Source organism: Pan paniscus, chromosome 2, assembly GCF_029289425.2.
Source record: "Pan paniscus chromosome 2, NHGRI_mPanPan1-v2.0_pri, whole genome shotgun sequence".
Lineage (NCBI taxonomy): Eukaryota > Metazoa > Chordata > Mammalia > Primates > Hominidae > Pan > Pan paniscus.
The window spans coordinates 120,481,631-120,497,028 of record NC_085926.1 but is presented as its reverse complement, the minus strand read 5'-3'; the positions used below and the strand labels follow the sequence as shown (position 1 = coordinate 120,497,028).

The 15,398-nt window shown below is 42.2% G+C and overlaps 2 protein-coding genes across 8 annotated transcripts in view; one reads left to right on the top strand and one right to left on the bottom strand.

The window, feature by feature from the left end:
- Positions 1-15,398, bottom strand: part of DTX3L (deltex E3 ubiquitin ligase 3L) — a 60,086-nt gene that overhangs the window by 22,772 nt on the left and 21,916 nt on the right. The gene's annotated exons all lie outside the window — the stretch shown is intronic.
- Positions 1-15,398, top strand: part of PARP9 (poly(ADP-ribose) polymerase family member 9) — a 37,100-nt gene that overhangs the window by 12,713 nt on the left and 8,989 nt on the right. For all 6 annotated transcript variants that reach the window (XR_008624854.3, XR_008624853.2, XM_003825198.7 and 3 more), the window contains exons 6-9: positions 1,573-1,791; positions 6,847-6,904; positions 11,491-11,871; positions 15,253-15,392. Coding sequence is in view for 4 of the 6 variants with exons in the window: in XM_003825198.7 (XP_003825246.2) it covers positions 1,573-1,791; positions 6,847-6,904; positions 11,491-11,871; positions 15,253-15,392 (798 nt within the window). In the remaining 2 variants the exon portion in view is untranslated. The remainder of the gene's footprint in view (positions 1-1,572; positions 1,792-6,846; positions 6,905-11,490; positions 11,872-15,252; positions 15,393-15,398) is intronic.

Below are 15,398 nucleotides of genomic sequence, written 5' to 3'. Positions count from 1 at the left end.
TGTATACAGTCTTTTTTTTCTAAACAAATTTCCATCATTTCATTACATTCATGAAATATTTTGTCAAGTGGTATAGTTCTCAATTTTTAGCACACCTGCGAGTACCAGAAATACTGAACAGGTACAGTTGCCATAAGTTATCTTAAGAAGTTTGATTTAGGTCTGTCGCAGTGGCTCATGCCTGTGAGTCCAGTGCTTTGGGAGGCCAAGCTGGGAGGATCACTTGAGCCCAGGAGTCTGAGACCAGCCTAAGCAACATAGCAAGACCCCCATCTCTACCAAAAAGAAAAGAAAAATTAGCCAGGTGTGGTGGTGCACACCTGTAGTCCCAGCTACTCGGGAGGCTGAGGTAGGAGGATCACTTGAGCCCAGGAGATTGAGGCTGCAGTGAGCTGTGATCACACTGCTGCACTCTAGCCTGGGTGACAGAGACTGTCTCAAAAAACAAATAAAACAACAAAGAAGTTTAAAATGTTACCTAACCCATGTCTAAATTTTAAGTAGGCATACTGCAGATAGACACTGAAACTAGTATTCCCTCAGTCTGAACACTGGTTCCCCCCAACATACCCAGTGACCTCGTTGGCCTTTTCCTAAGTAGGCAAGGGATTCAGCCTTTCATGTCCCTCCACGTGTTATATTCCTGGAGCAGCTGGGGTTCCCCCTCCAGCATCATTCCAATCAAATCTATTACCTGAGGTCTCTTCCCACCCGTGCCTGCAGTGGAGCCTGGCTGTCTAGCCCACTCTCCACTGAGGCACAAGCATTAATGAACTCAGGAGGCAGAGGTTGCAGTGAGCCGAGATCGCGCCACTGCCCTCTAGCCTGGATGACAGAGTGAGACTCTGTCTCAAAAAATAAAATATAAAATAAAATAAAATAAAATAAAAGCATTAAAGAATAGGAGGAACCCACTCAGATGGTGAAAAGAGGGAAACTTAATCCCCTTCTCTGCCTTTGTCTGTCTTTCTTCTTCACCATTTCTGGTCCCTTCTTGAGAGCTCTCTAATCCCAAACTGGTCCTCTAGTCTCCCTCTATCCCTCAGTTTTCCAAAGTCCTTCCACGGGCAACATTCCTGTATTACTTTGATTTTAACAGTTGGTAGAAATTTAAATCTGCCAAAAATATTAGCATTTCTCCAAGAGAAATTACATGATAGATCTTAATGACGTTGAATAAGTGCTGCTTTCTTATTTTAATCTCGATCTCCTTTATGAAAATTCAAGAGCTCTTGACGTTGACCTGGAAGGGGCAGGTGAATGGGGTAAACAGATGGTTGGCTCTCTGACCTGGGGGGATGGGTAAGGCTATATAAACTGGGAGAAATTCTAGTGCCCACATGTCCTGAATAGCACAAGATGGCCACTCTATTGCTTCAGTTTCTCACCATCTAACCTTATTCCATAATGGGTTCCCTCTGGAGTGGGACCTTTCCTGTCATCTGAGGAGGCAGGGACACGAACCCTGAGGGAGAGTGAAGGTGGACATTGTAAAATATGGGCAGGATCAAGGGGTAAGTGGAGTCTTGTTCTTGACTCAAATGCTGATCTTAAATTTGTGTTTTCCTGCAGATATTAAAACATGCAATGAAGGAGTGTTTGGAAAAATGCATTGAGCAAAATATAACTTCCATTTCCTTTCCTGCCCTTGGGACTGGAAACATGGAAATAAAGAAGGAAACAGCAGCAGAGATTTTGTTTGAAGAAGTTTTAACATTTGCCAAAGACCATGTAAAACACCAGTTAACTGTAAAATTTGTGATCTTTCCAACAGATTTGGAGACATATAAGGTAAGTTAATATCTTAGAAATGTCCTACAGTTCATTCATTTGTTCATTCATTCAGCAACATCTGTTTAGTATCTACAATGTAAGATGCAGGGGATGCAGGGCTAGGTGCTGTACAGTGTGGTGGTGTTCTAACTTGGTGAAGTTTAATTTTTACAGATTGTCCACCTCTGACCTAGTAAAACATGTCATTATAGAAGCCATGTTTGGCAAGACACGGTGGCTCACACCTGTAATCCCAGCACTCTGGGAGGCCGAGGCAGGCGGATCACCTGAGGTCGGGAGTTCTAGACCAACCTGACCAACATGGAGAAACCCTGTCTCTACTAAAAATACAAAATTAGCTGGGCGTGGTGGCACATGCCTTTAATCCCAGCTACTAGGGAGGCTGAGGCAAGAGAATAGCTTGAACCTGGGAGGCGGAGGTTGTGGTGAGCCGAGATCACGCCATTGTACTCCAGCCTGAGCAACAAGAGTGAAACTCCATCTCAAAAACAAAACAAAACAAAACAAAACACAAAGAAGCCATGTTTACCCACTACCTAGCTTCAGTCTTTTCTTTTAATGGAACTTATTCTTCCCTCTGCTCCTTAAAGGTAAGCAACCCTCTAGTTTCAGTGTGGGGTCCTTGCCCCTCTCTCATCTCTCTCCCTTCAAGAACACAACTGTTCTTGCAACTTCTGTGAAGTCCTGTCTTCTTAGCCAATCCTCTCTCATTTCCACTTGGATCTCTGACCGTCATCTCAAATCCAGTGTATTTAAGGCAAATTCTTTGTCTTCTCTCTCTCTCTCTTTTTTTTTTTTAAACAGATGTGGTCTTGCTCTGTTGCCCAGGCTGGAGTGCAGTGGCACAATCATAGCTCACTGCAGTCTTGAACTCCTGGGCTCAAATGATCCTCCCACTCCAGCCTCTTGAGTAGCAGGCACTACAGGCACTTGCTACCATGCCTGGCTAATTTTTTAATTTTTTGTAGAAAAGCAGTCTTACTATGTTGCCCAATCTGGTCTTGAGCTCCTGGGCTCAAGTGATCTTCCCATCTCAGCCTCCCAAAGCTCTGGGATAATAGGTGTGAGCCAATATGGCTGGCCTGTCTTCTCCTCCTCAATCAGTTTTCCCTCTAAAATCCCCATCAGTCTCAGCTTTGCCTCTCGCTGGCTATATAACCTTGGGCAAGTTAGTTTACTTATCTGTGCCTCAGTTTCCTCATCCTTAGAAGAGGGATACTGATTACCATCTTACGGAGCTGTTGTGAAGATGAAATGAGTTAATACAGGTGGGTGAGGTGGCTCACGCCTGTAATCCCAGCACTTTGGGAGGCTGAGGCAGGCGGATCATCTGAGGTCAGGAGTTTGAGACCAGTCTAGCTAACATGATGAAACCCCGTTTCTACTAAAAATACAAAAAATTAGCCAGGCGTGGTGGCACACACCTGTAATCCCAGCTACTCGGGAGGCTGAGGCAGGAGAATCACTTGAACCCAGGAGGCGGAGGTTGGAGTCAGCTGAGATTGCACCATTGCACCCGGGCTTGGGCAACAAGAGTGAAACTCCGTCTCAAAAAAAAAAAAATAGTTAATACCTGTAAAACACTTAGAATAGTACCTAGCACAGAGTAGAAGGTTAGCTGTTACATCAACTGTAATGAGCTGTAGTTCACTGAGTGCTGAATTGTTACTAAATTCAGTGAATTGTTTATCTTTTCTTTCCAATTTCTTTAACAGCAGTGGTATGCCTGGCTAGTTTTGCCATGTCTCCAGTACTGCCCTCAAATTCAACCCATTCTTTTTTAGCTCATCTGTAGGTGACCTCGGAAGGAAATCAGCCGTGGTCTAACACATTTGGGCTCCATGTGTTGGAGGGGAGCTTGTCTTATGTGTCTGAGTGCACTTCATCTCAGCTTTTTGTTTAGGTGGACAGATCAAGCTGAGTTCCTCGCATGTGAATAAACTGTGATATTTTCAGCATAATTGGTATATATTGCAGTGCTGTTCTGCCTTTAAAGTACCGACCATCTCTGCTTTATTCTCATTTAGCTGGCATTTTCGAGAAAGACTTTAATGATGTTATGGAAGAATAAAAAGGAAAGGAAATAAGATACAGCAACCTAAAATAGGTTTTCAAGATATAGGTTTCTGATTCTGCCAACAGCAACATCCGAGTTTTAGTGAGACTTCTCGGCACGTGTCTGGATTTTGGATATAGAGGGCCTTGCAAGGTTTGCCTTGCAGAGAGTGGCTGCAAACATTAGTTCTCTGACTGCTCATATTCCCACCTCTTGGCCTGCTCTATGTGCATGGTTGCCATTTTATCTCTGCCTATACGGAAATGAATTTATACTTGTTCCAGCTTGCTCTTTCTTGGAGCAAGTATGAAAGTTCTTATTCCTTCTGCTGCCCAATTAAACACGGGGAGATTTGTAGCATTTGCTGATTTCTGTGGCTGCTTTCAAGCTGTTGATATGACATCACTGAAAACAGATTTAGAAGAGATGGTCACAGCAAGCTGTCTTGAGTCATTGTATGCCAGCTCCAGTATCCCACTGCGCCTCACCCACAGCTAACTGGTGAGATGGTGGTGCATGACCCAAGGAAGTAGCTCACCTTCTGATAAAATGAATAATCCTGTCCTTCAGATGAAGTTCATCAGTTTCCCATGCAGAGGATTATCTCTAAGCCCAGATAGGTGCCCTGATCACCTCCCTGAACTATTTCTTTTTTTAATTTCCTTTTTTTTGAGACGGGATGTCGCTCTGTTGCCTGGGCTGGAGTGCAGTGGTGTGATCATAACTCCCTGAAGCCTCAACCTCCCAGGCTCAAGCAATCCTCCCATCTCAGCCTCCTGAGTAGTTGGACCTACAGGCATGCGCCACCATGCCTGGCTAATACTTTTATTTTTTGTGGAAGTGGGGTCTCACTATGTTGCCCAGGCCAATCTCAAACTCCTGGACTCAAGTAATCCTCCCACCTCAGCCTCCCAAAATTCTGGGATTACAGACGTGAGCCACCGTGCCCAGCCCCTGAACTTTATGAAGCACCATTTTCATACAAGAGGAATTAACCACATCTAGAAAAGAAGGTTCATTCTCTCCAACATACAAACAAAAATGTGCATGACAGTTTAAGAAAAATGGAAAGATCAACCAGGGTCTGAGCGCTCCCCCAGGGACTAATAATAAAAATAGTGCCGTAGGGGGCCGGGCTTGGTGGCTCATGCCTGTAATCCCAGCCCTTTGGGAGGCTGAGCTGGGCGGATCACCTGAGGTCAGGAATTCGAGACCAGCCTGGCCAACATGGTGAAACCCCAGCTCTACTAAAAATACAAAACTTAGAAGGGCATGGTGGTACGTGCCTGTAATCCCAGCTCCTTGGGAGGCTGAGGCAGGAGAATCACTTGAACCAGGGAGACGGAGTTTGCAGTGACCCGAGATTGCACCACTGCACTCCAGCCAGGGCCATCTCAAAAAAAAAAAAGAAAAAAAAATACGTATATATATATGTGTGTGTGTGTGTATATGTATGTGTATATATATGTGTGTATGTATATGTGTGTATGTGTGTATGTATGTATATATATATATAGTGCCATGTATTGTGTCTGTCAGGCACTGTGCTAAGAAGGTGTCTTATTTCCTTCTCCCCTTAATCTTTTGATGAAGCCACTGTTGTCGTCTCCATTTTACAAATCCAAAAACATAACCCAGAGGTTAATATGCACACAGCTAGTTACATGGCCAAACCAAGATCAACCTTGGTGTCTGTCTGCCCTCAAAGCCTTGTTCTGAACCATTAAACAGAAACACAGAGAATGATACATCTTTCAGTTTTGTAACTCAAACAAGAGGATTATTTTACACAGTAATTTACATTAAAAGTGAATGTTGACCATTCCTTCAGGCTCTTTTCAGCATTAACACTACATTATATCCACATGGAGGTATGTGTGCAGACATAATGTATACATCTTCTAATAGGCCTTTTAATAAGCATGTATTTTCTTCCTAAATAAGTTGTAGTGAGATAAATGCATTTAATACACCTAACCTACCAAACATTATAGCTTAGCCTATCCTACCTTAAACATGTTCAGAACACTTATATTTGCCTATAGTTGGGAAAAATCATCTAACGCAAGCCTACTTTATAAAGTGTTGCGTATCTCATGTAACTTATTGAATACAGTGTTTACTCTTGTGATCACGTGGCTGACTGAGAGCTTGGCTTGCTGCTGCCGCCCAGCATCACGAAAGAGCATCTTACTACATGCCAACAGCCTGGGAAAAGCTCAAGATTAAAAATTCCAAGTACAGTTTCCACTGAATGTATATCACTTCTGCACCATCAATAAAGCCTAAAAGTCCTAAATCAAACCATTGTAAGTCAGGACCATCTGTATTGCCAATTGTATCTACTTTGAACAAGGAAGACAGTGAATACCATGGCTCCAAAAGCTAAGTGAGATGTGTTATTTCTAATAGACATTATGTTAATGGATCTGTGTTGCAATATGCACAAATCTTTGTCTATAGACTTTCATATAATAACAATTACAATAGCTACCATGTACTTAATGTTTACTACAAGCCAGGAACAATTTTAAGCACTCTATAGGAATTAACTTATATAAAACAGATTATTTTATTATTCAATTTACAGACCAAGTTTGGTGTGTATACCATTTTTTAAATGAATTTGTGTTTTATTAGTTACCTATAGTTTTCTTCTTCAGTGACATATCCACAGCTTTAGTTTAGCACAAGCAGGGCATTAAAATCTGTTGAATGAATGCATGGTTATATTTTGTCTTGGAATGTATAGTCTTCTTTATTTATACCAGATTTTGATTTCATCTCCATTTTTCCTATGCTTATTCTTTCCGTGTTCTAATAGACTGAGGTCCTCTTCTCTGGGACTTTCCTAAAGGCTGCTTTAGATTTGTGGTAGTAGGAATGGGACTGACAGAGTGGATGAAGTCAAGTGCTGTGTGTGCAGAGAGGGAGACTTTGATGACAATGGCTATCAGCCCTGCTTATGACTCTCTGCTCTGTTTTGCTTCTTGCAGGCTTTCAGTTCTGAAATGGCAAAGAGGTCCAAGATGCTCAGTTTGAACAATTACAGTGGTGAGTAAGAAATTCACAGGCCAATAAGTAGCGTCGCCCACCATTGGCTCATTCTATTCTTGATCATCTGAACTAACGGAGGGGAGAAGAAGAATAAATAAGCCAAACGTATTGCATTGTGGTCCTGCTTGGATACCTGCCTACTCTATACCCTGATCATGATGCTTTTCTTGCTTGGTCCAGTTTCATGATATGAACAGAGGAAGGTTGAGTTGCAGTGGATAATCCAAGATGTGGGTGGTTGATTCATAAATAGATATCTATAATTTTTTCCCAAGGAAAAGTTCTGGCTTCCATAAACTGGCATTCAGTCACTCTTTCTGCTCTGAACATCTAAATAGGGTTACTTATTGTAATTATGGAAAACACATCTCAGTAATGCCAGATAAATGAGTTAACTCAGTGTTACTCAAACCCAAGTAATCACTGGGATCATGATGGAAACTTTAAAAAACAAACAAATGCAAAACCCCCAAAATATGTATTTGTCCCAACTCTACAGATGCTGATTCAGGGACTCTGGGTCTGGGCCAAGCATATCTATTTTGAATGCTCCCTAGTCAATTTTGATGCCGAGCATATTTTCTTTTCTTTTTGAGACAAGTTCTGACTCTGTCACTCTGGTTGGAGTGCAGTGGCGTGATCTCAGCTCACTGCATCCTCTGCTTCACAGGCTCAAGCCATCCTCCCACCTAAGTCTCCCAAGTAGCTTGGACTACAGGCACATGCCACCACACCCAGCTAATTTATTTTATTATTTTATTTAATTTTTTCTTTGGTAGAGACGGGGTTTCGCCATGTTGCCCAGACTGGTCTTAAACTCCTGGGCTCAAGTGATCTGCCTGCCTCCGCCTCCCAAAATGTTGGGATTACAGGCATATAACATCATTCTTTTAGTGGAGTTTGGGTGGACTGAGATGGAATGTTCAGTGGCCTGGCAGTGCTGTAAGTAAGGAAGGAGAGCATTAACACTTCTGGCCTGGAACTGTGCCTTTTATGATCCTGTTTATTTATCTGTATAATGATGATAATAACAGACATTGTGAGGATAATAGATTATGTATGTAAAAGTGTTCTATAAATTGAAAGCATTAAACAAATGCCAGGCAATAAATAATGACTGGGAAGATAGACAAACTCCCCAGTTAGCTAAGAGGAGAAAGGGATTCCTTTTGACTGGAAAAGATCAAGAATGGCTTCATGAATGAGATGGTTCTAAGCTGGGCTTTGAGCATGGCAAGATTTCCAATGTCCAGAGAGGGTAGGGTGGGGCATCCAAGGTAGAGAAAACCCACAGGAGCAAAGAAATCCAGTGCATGTTTGGGGAACCACAGGGAATCCATGGTGGGTACATAAGAGGAGTTTTAGGTGAGGATAACATAAAAAAGGAACATAAAAAGGTCTGTATGTCATTAATCTGAATAATGGCGGCAAATGTCACCATTTAATTCAGTAATTCTTGCAGACATCTGTAAAGGAATTATATAGCACAGGACAATAATTAACATGGAGATGATTAATCAAGGGACATGGCGGCTCAAGCCTGTAATCGCAGCACTTTGGGAGGCCAGGGCAGGTGGATCACTTGAGGTCAGGAGTTCGAGACCAGCCTGGGCAACATGTTAAAACCCATCTCTACAAAAAATACAAAAATTAGCCAGGTGGGTGGTGCATACCTATAGTCCCAGCTACTTGGGAGGCTGAGATGGGAGGATCACCTAAGCCCGGGGAGGTCAAGGCTGCAGTGAGCCATGATTGTGCCACTGCACTCCAACCTGGGTGACAAATAAACAAAATGATTAATGATGATGATCTCAGATTATCAAGGAAAGGTTAAACTATTTAGGAAGGGCCGGGCACGGTGGCTTATGCCTGTAATCCCAGCACTTTGGGAGGCTGAGGCAGGCAGATCACCTGAGGTCGGGAGTTCGAGACCAGCCTGACTAACATGGAGAAATCCCATCTCTGCTAAAAATACAAAATTAGGCGGGCATGGTGGCACATGTCTGTAATCCCAGCTACTCGGGAGGCTGAGGCAGGAGAATCGCTTAAACGTGGGAGGTGGAGATTGCGGTGAGCCAAGATTGCGCCATTGCACTCCAGCCTGAGCAACAAGAGGGAAACTGTCTCAAAAAAAAAAACAACAAACAAACAAACAAACAAAAAACTATTTAGGAAGGCAGAGAGGTGGTACGTTATCATTAGAAATATTTAATTCAGCCGGGCACGGTGACTCATGCCTGTAATCCCAGCACTTTGGGAGGCCGAGGCAAGTGGATCACCTGAGGTCAGGAGTTCGAGACCAGTTTGGCCAACATGGTGAAACCTTATCTCTACTAAAAATACAAAAAAGAATTAGCCAGGCATGGTGGCGTGTGCCTGTAATCCCAACTACTCAGGAGGCTGAGGCAGGAGAATCGCTTGAACCCAGGAGGCGGAGGTTGCAGTGAGCTGAGATTGTGCCACTGCACTCCAGCTTGGGCAACAGAGGGAGACTTGGTCTCAAAAAAATAAATAGATAACTCAGAGTTAAAATTCAGTGTATTTTGGTGCTAGAAGAGTTATCCTTTAGTGATCCGAACAATTTACTTATCTAGAAGAATAGTGCTCGCTTTGCCAACACATACACTAAAGTTAGAAAAATAATTATTGGCCGGGTGCAGTGGCTCACGCCTGTAATCCCAGCACTTTGGGAGGCCAAGGCGAGCAGATCATGAGGTCAGGAGTTCAAGACCAGCCTGGCCAACATGGTGAAACCCCGTCTCTACTAAAAGTACAAAAATTAGCTGGGTGTGGTGGTGGGCGCCTGTAATACCAGCTACTCGGGAGGCTGCAGCAGGAGAATCATCTGAACCCAGGAGGCGGAGGCTGCAGTGAGCCGAGATTGCGCCACTACACTCCAGCCTGGGCGACAGCCTGGTGTGAACCCGGGAGGCGGAGCTTGCAGTGAGCCAAGATTGCACCACTGCACTCCAGCCTGGGCAACAGAGCGAGACTCCGTCTCAAAAAAAAAAAATTATTATTATTATTATTATGATTATTGGCCAGGCATGCTGACTCATGCCTGTAGTCCCAGTGCTTTGGGAGGCCAAGGTGGGTGTATTGCTTGAGGCCAGGAGGTCAAGACCAGCATAGTGACACCCTGTCTCTAAAAAAAAAAAAAAAAAAAAAAAAAGAAGTAGTAGAAGGAGGAGGAGGAGAAGAAAGGGGTAGGGGGAGGGAGAGGAGAAAGGAAGAAGAGGAAGAAGAAGAAGAAAAAGAAGTTTCTCTTGATAATAATGGATAAATGCAATATCACTATGCATTGTTTTTATTTTCTCCTAAAAAATAATATAATCTCCTAGACAGAACAAGGGTTTAAAAAAAAGTATGCCTCCAATATAAAACCTGGGTTACTTCTTACTGTTGTCTAAAACCTTGGCTTTTGTCTTTTTTATCTTTACTCAGAGGAAGGCCATCCTCCCCATCTTACTTCTAGGTCTGTCCTTATACTTCTTTTGTAGCTCCTGTACCACACAACTGAGATCTCAGGAGAAAGATGAGAATTTCCACTGCTATTCAGATATTACTCACTGGGAGGCATATGTGGGAGCACTGGAGTCAGATGCCCATACCTACTAGCTTCATGGCCACCACTAACTAGTCCTATAGCCATGGGCAAGTTACTTAATGACTCTGTGAATCAGTTTCCTTGTTGGTGAGATGGGACAACTACTAGTATCTTTCTCATAAGGTTGTGAGGAATCCTGAGTAGTGGAATTACAGGTATTTCTTCTTTCCATTATATGTCGATAATTTCCCAATTTTTAAATAATAAACATGTATTATTCTTAAAATCAGAGATTCATGTTTGTTTTTTAAAAAATAATTTTGACTCTTCAAGCTCTGTGTCTTTCAGAGATGTTTGATTTTAAAACTAGTAGCAAGAGGTTAAGGAAAATCCTATTCAGCAGGAAATAATACTTAGTTAACATCCAGGGAGAGATCACAAGGTGAACTCATCTGTGAACTGCCAAATGCAACATAGCAGAGGCAAGAGACGATAAAGCTAATCCATTACAAGCTAAACTCTGTGTTCCCAAGGAGGCTGTAAACGATACAGGTTGATTTCCTTCATACCCAATGCAGCTTTCAGAGATAGGTACTTAATTGAAGCTGCTACTGCTGACAGTGGTGACAATATCATAGGGGTAAAACACTGGCCATGGTGTTTTGTTCTGCACTGTTTTAAAACCCACTAGTCGGCCGGGCACGTTGGCTCACGCCTGTGATCCTGGCACTGTGGGAGGCCGAGGCAGGCAGATCACGAGGTCAGGAGATTGAGACCATCCTGGCTAACACGGTGAAACCCCGTCTCGACTAAAAATACAAAAAATTAGCCGGGCGTGGTGGCGGGCGCCTGTAGTCCCAGCTACTCGGGAGGCTGAGGCAGGAGAATGGCGTGAACCCGGGAGGCGGAGCTTGCAGTGGGCTGAGATCGCAGCACTGCACTCCAGCCTGTGAGACAGAGCGAGATTCCATCTCAAAAAAAAAAAAAAGAAAACAAACTGCTAGTCTTCCATGGTTGCTTATTATAGTCATTTCAGTCCCCCAGTCAACCAGAGAGGAGAAAAGAGAAAATGGGCTTGAAGCTAGATCTCCTGCCATCAATCTGATGGGATTCAACGTGGAAGAGATGTATGAGGCCCACGCATGGATCCAAAGAATCCTGAGTCTCCAGAACCACCACATCATTGAGAATAATCATATTCTGTACCTTGGGAGAAAGGAACATGACATTTTGTCTCAGCTTCAGAAAACTTCAAGTGTCTCCATCACAGAAATTATCAGCCCAGGAAGGACAAAGTTAGAGATTGAAGGAGCCCAGGCTGACCTCATTGAGGTGGTTATGAACATTGAAGATATGCTTTGTAAAGTACAGGAGGAAATGGCAAGGAAAAAGGAGCGAGGCCTTTGGCGCTTGTTAGGTGAGTAACTTTCTATCAAATTAGAAAGTAAATTCTCCCCATTGTTTCTTCTTTTGGGTGTGAGCGTGTATGTATGGATGTGGGTAAGAGACAGAAGGAGAGAGGAGGGATCAAACATTCTGGTTCTTTGTTAGATCATAAGCCTTCGTGAGCTATTTTTTTGCTCTCTTTTAACAATCAGGGTTATTTGTGAACACATACTCAAACACAATTTTATTTACTTGTAATAACCTTGATTGTCTAAGAGGCAATTACATGGAATTTTGGCAGTGGTAAAACTCAAGCCCAAGCCATGGGGAAAAGTATACATTTCTAATTCTTCAGATGCAGCACTCAAGTGTAGACACATTCCATCTGATTAACTTATTTCTTTTATCAAGTTTTATTGTATTTATTTGTCACTGACAGCATTAGGAACGCTAAAATTACTTACCTTGAGCCCTCTCGCCAATGAAGTTATACATTGGTAATGTGAGGTACACTCAAGTATCTCCCATTCAGCGGGACTAAACTCATCAGGATACATGTGGGAATTTGGATCTGGAGAGTTCCTTTTAACAGAGCCCTAGAGCTAACTGGGAAATTATACTATTGAAATGCCATCTCGGGGCTGGGCACGGTGGCTCACGCCTGTAATCCCGGCACTTTGGGAGGCCGAGGTGGGCGCATCACCTGAGGTTGGGAGTTCAAGACCAATCTGACCAACATGGAGAAACTCTGTCTCTACTAAAAATACAAAAAAAATTAGCCAGGCATGGTGGCCCATGCTTGTAATCCCAGCTACTCAGGAGGCTGAGGCAGGAGAATCACTTGAACCCAGGAGGCGGAGGTTGCAGTGAACCAAGATCGAGCCATTGCACTCCAGCCTGGGCAACAAAAGCGAAACTCTGTCTCAAAAAAAAAAGAAAGAAAGAAAGAAAGAAAGAGAGAAAAGAAATGCCATCTTGGGAGATAGAGATAGAGATAGATATAGATATCATTCAACTAATGCATATTGCACCCATGACGTGCCAAGCATTGTGCTAGGTGCAAGGACTACAGCAATAAACAAGATAGACATTGTTCCTGCTCAAAGTCTAATGGGGGACCTTGACGAGCACACAGATTAGTGATGATAGAGGAGAGCGAAAGTGCTCTGGGAGCACTGCGGAGAGGCACCTAACCCAGACTTGGGAAGTCAGGGAAGGGCTTATCACAGGTGTCATAAATGGAGAACTGGGTAATAGGTAGAAGTTAGGCAAAGAAAGAAAACGTCAAGAAATAAGATTGTCGCAAGGCCTGGATTATGCAAGACCTTATAAATCACGTGAAAGAGTACAGAGAGTTTCTTGAAACAAATAGGGAACCTTAAAGAATTTTAAGCAAAGTTAACATCAGACTTGTGTTTTTAGAAAGATCATTGGTTATAATGTGGAGAATGGATTTAGTAAGAGGTACAAAAATTCAGAGGCAAAATTTCAAAGGACACCTTATTTTCACCATGTGTTTGTAAAAATAATGCAGGAATAAATGATTAGAGTGAGTGAGAGTTCGCCATAAATGTTGTATTTGCATCCCACAGAAAACACAGTGGCAAAAAAAAAAACATGGATAAAAAGAATACACAAGCATAAGAACCAAGATTATGATTTTCGCTTAGTTTTTGAAACAGTGAATGTAGGTATTGAAACTGACACCAGTGCCAGCTTAGGGGAACAGGATACAAAGAAACATGGATCTCCTATAAAACTTGTGGCATTATTTTGTTAGTGTGTGTGTATGTGTGTGTGTGTGTGTGTGTGTGTGTGTGTGTGTGGCATTGCTTTAAATTAACTGAAATCATAAGGTGGGCCAATGCTCCCAGCTATTGACAATTTTGAGTCATATAAGTCTCTTGCTCTGCCGCACGATGGCACTTTTGGTAGTTGAGGACTAAGCATATTATTCCATAGAAGCCTTAGAGGTTCAGGCAAACCTGCCCTGTCTTAATCAGATTAAGATCTTAATTAACAAAATGGATAATTTTGAGATGAGTTATCATTATAAGGAATATCAAATATCCATCAGAACAATAATTTTATTTTTTAAATCAAAGTTAGGCATGGCCTCTCTTTTATGCCACTCTTAATCCTTCCTGGTAGGCATTTCCAACAGCAGAAGTTTGTGATCTTTGGGTCCCCAATGCCCAGCCCAGTGCCTGACATGTAGGAGGAGCTTGGCAAATGTTTGTTGAACTCAAGTAAACTGAACTCTAATATTACACCTTATAAATATGAGCTATTGCTCCCCAAAGTTAATTTACAGTCTTCTGTTGTAGTTTCTGGGCTTTGCAACTCCTCTGCTAATGGAGTTTTGTCCCTCCTACTTTCTCAGATTTACAACTTGGCTCTCTAGTGAGTTCCCCTCAATTCGTCACCTGCTTTTTGTGGTTAAATTGAGCCCATTCAATTAGATAATGAACCAGGGATTAGGTCATTTTAGTATACTTGGTCTTAAGTCAAACTAAAAGTAAACCAAGAGAAAACAAGTCTTTTTTGGTTTTCATTTGTCCACCTGTATATTTAGTCCAGTAAGGAGCTCCCTTGGACAAAAACAGGTTGAAAACAAGGATGGGAGGAAAAAAAGGAAGGAAGGAGGAAGGAAGGAAGGAAAGAAGGAAGGAAGGAAGGAAGGAGAGGGAGGGAGGGAAATGGGAGGAGGAGAAAGGAGGAAGGGAGGAAAAACAAGACATCATAGACTCTTAATCTCCAAATTTTGCTCTTCTTCATTGGGTGGTATATGAGTGATACATGTTCCAAGTATTTTGCCTTGTCACTTACAAAAAGCATTGGTGAAAGCCAGGTTTGTAATCTTAGTTCTTTACTTACTAGGTGTGTGATATGGGGCAAGTTACTTATTTGAACTTCAATTTCTTTATTTGTAAAATTGTGTTAATTATTACGTGGTGGTGCTATAATGATCAAATAAGGAAGGAAACCGAAAATTTTGAAGTGTTTTACAAATGTCATGTCATTTCCCATCATTCCTTACTTAATATTTTCTAATGCCTGTCTGTTTTTGCTGATAGGCATTGGGGCTAGAAATAAAAACATTTCCTATGAGCAACACAATTATTTCTCATCATTACAGCATTGATTGTGGAGAAGCAAGTATATATTATGCTCCTTTTACTCACATCCCCTTAGCCTCATGATTCAAATCATCCAAAGACAAATTTATTACCCCTTTATTTTATCCTGACCGCTCGTAGTATTATAGCTCTCCTCGCATGTCCTAAACACATGAGGCACACAATTTAAACTGGCTAATCCTTTCCTCTAAATTTCTAGAATTTGTTTCATTAAATTTCTTTTCTCCTCTCTCAGAGCATTGAAGTAAAGTTTTTGTGTTACTCATTTTTAGGACAGTGGACTATTCAGCAACAAAAAACCCAAGATGAAATGAAAGAAAATATCATATTTCTGAAATGTCCTGTGCCTCCAACTCAAGAGCTTCTAGATCAAAAGAAACAGTTTGAAAAATGTGGTTTGCAGGTTCTAAAGGTATAC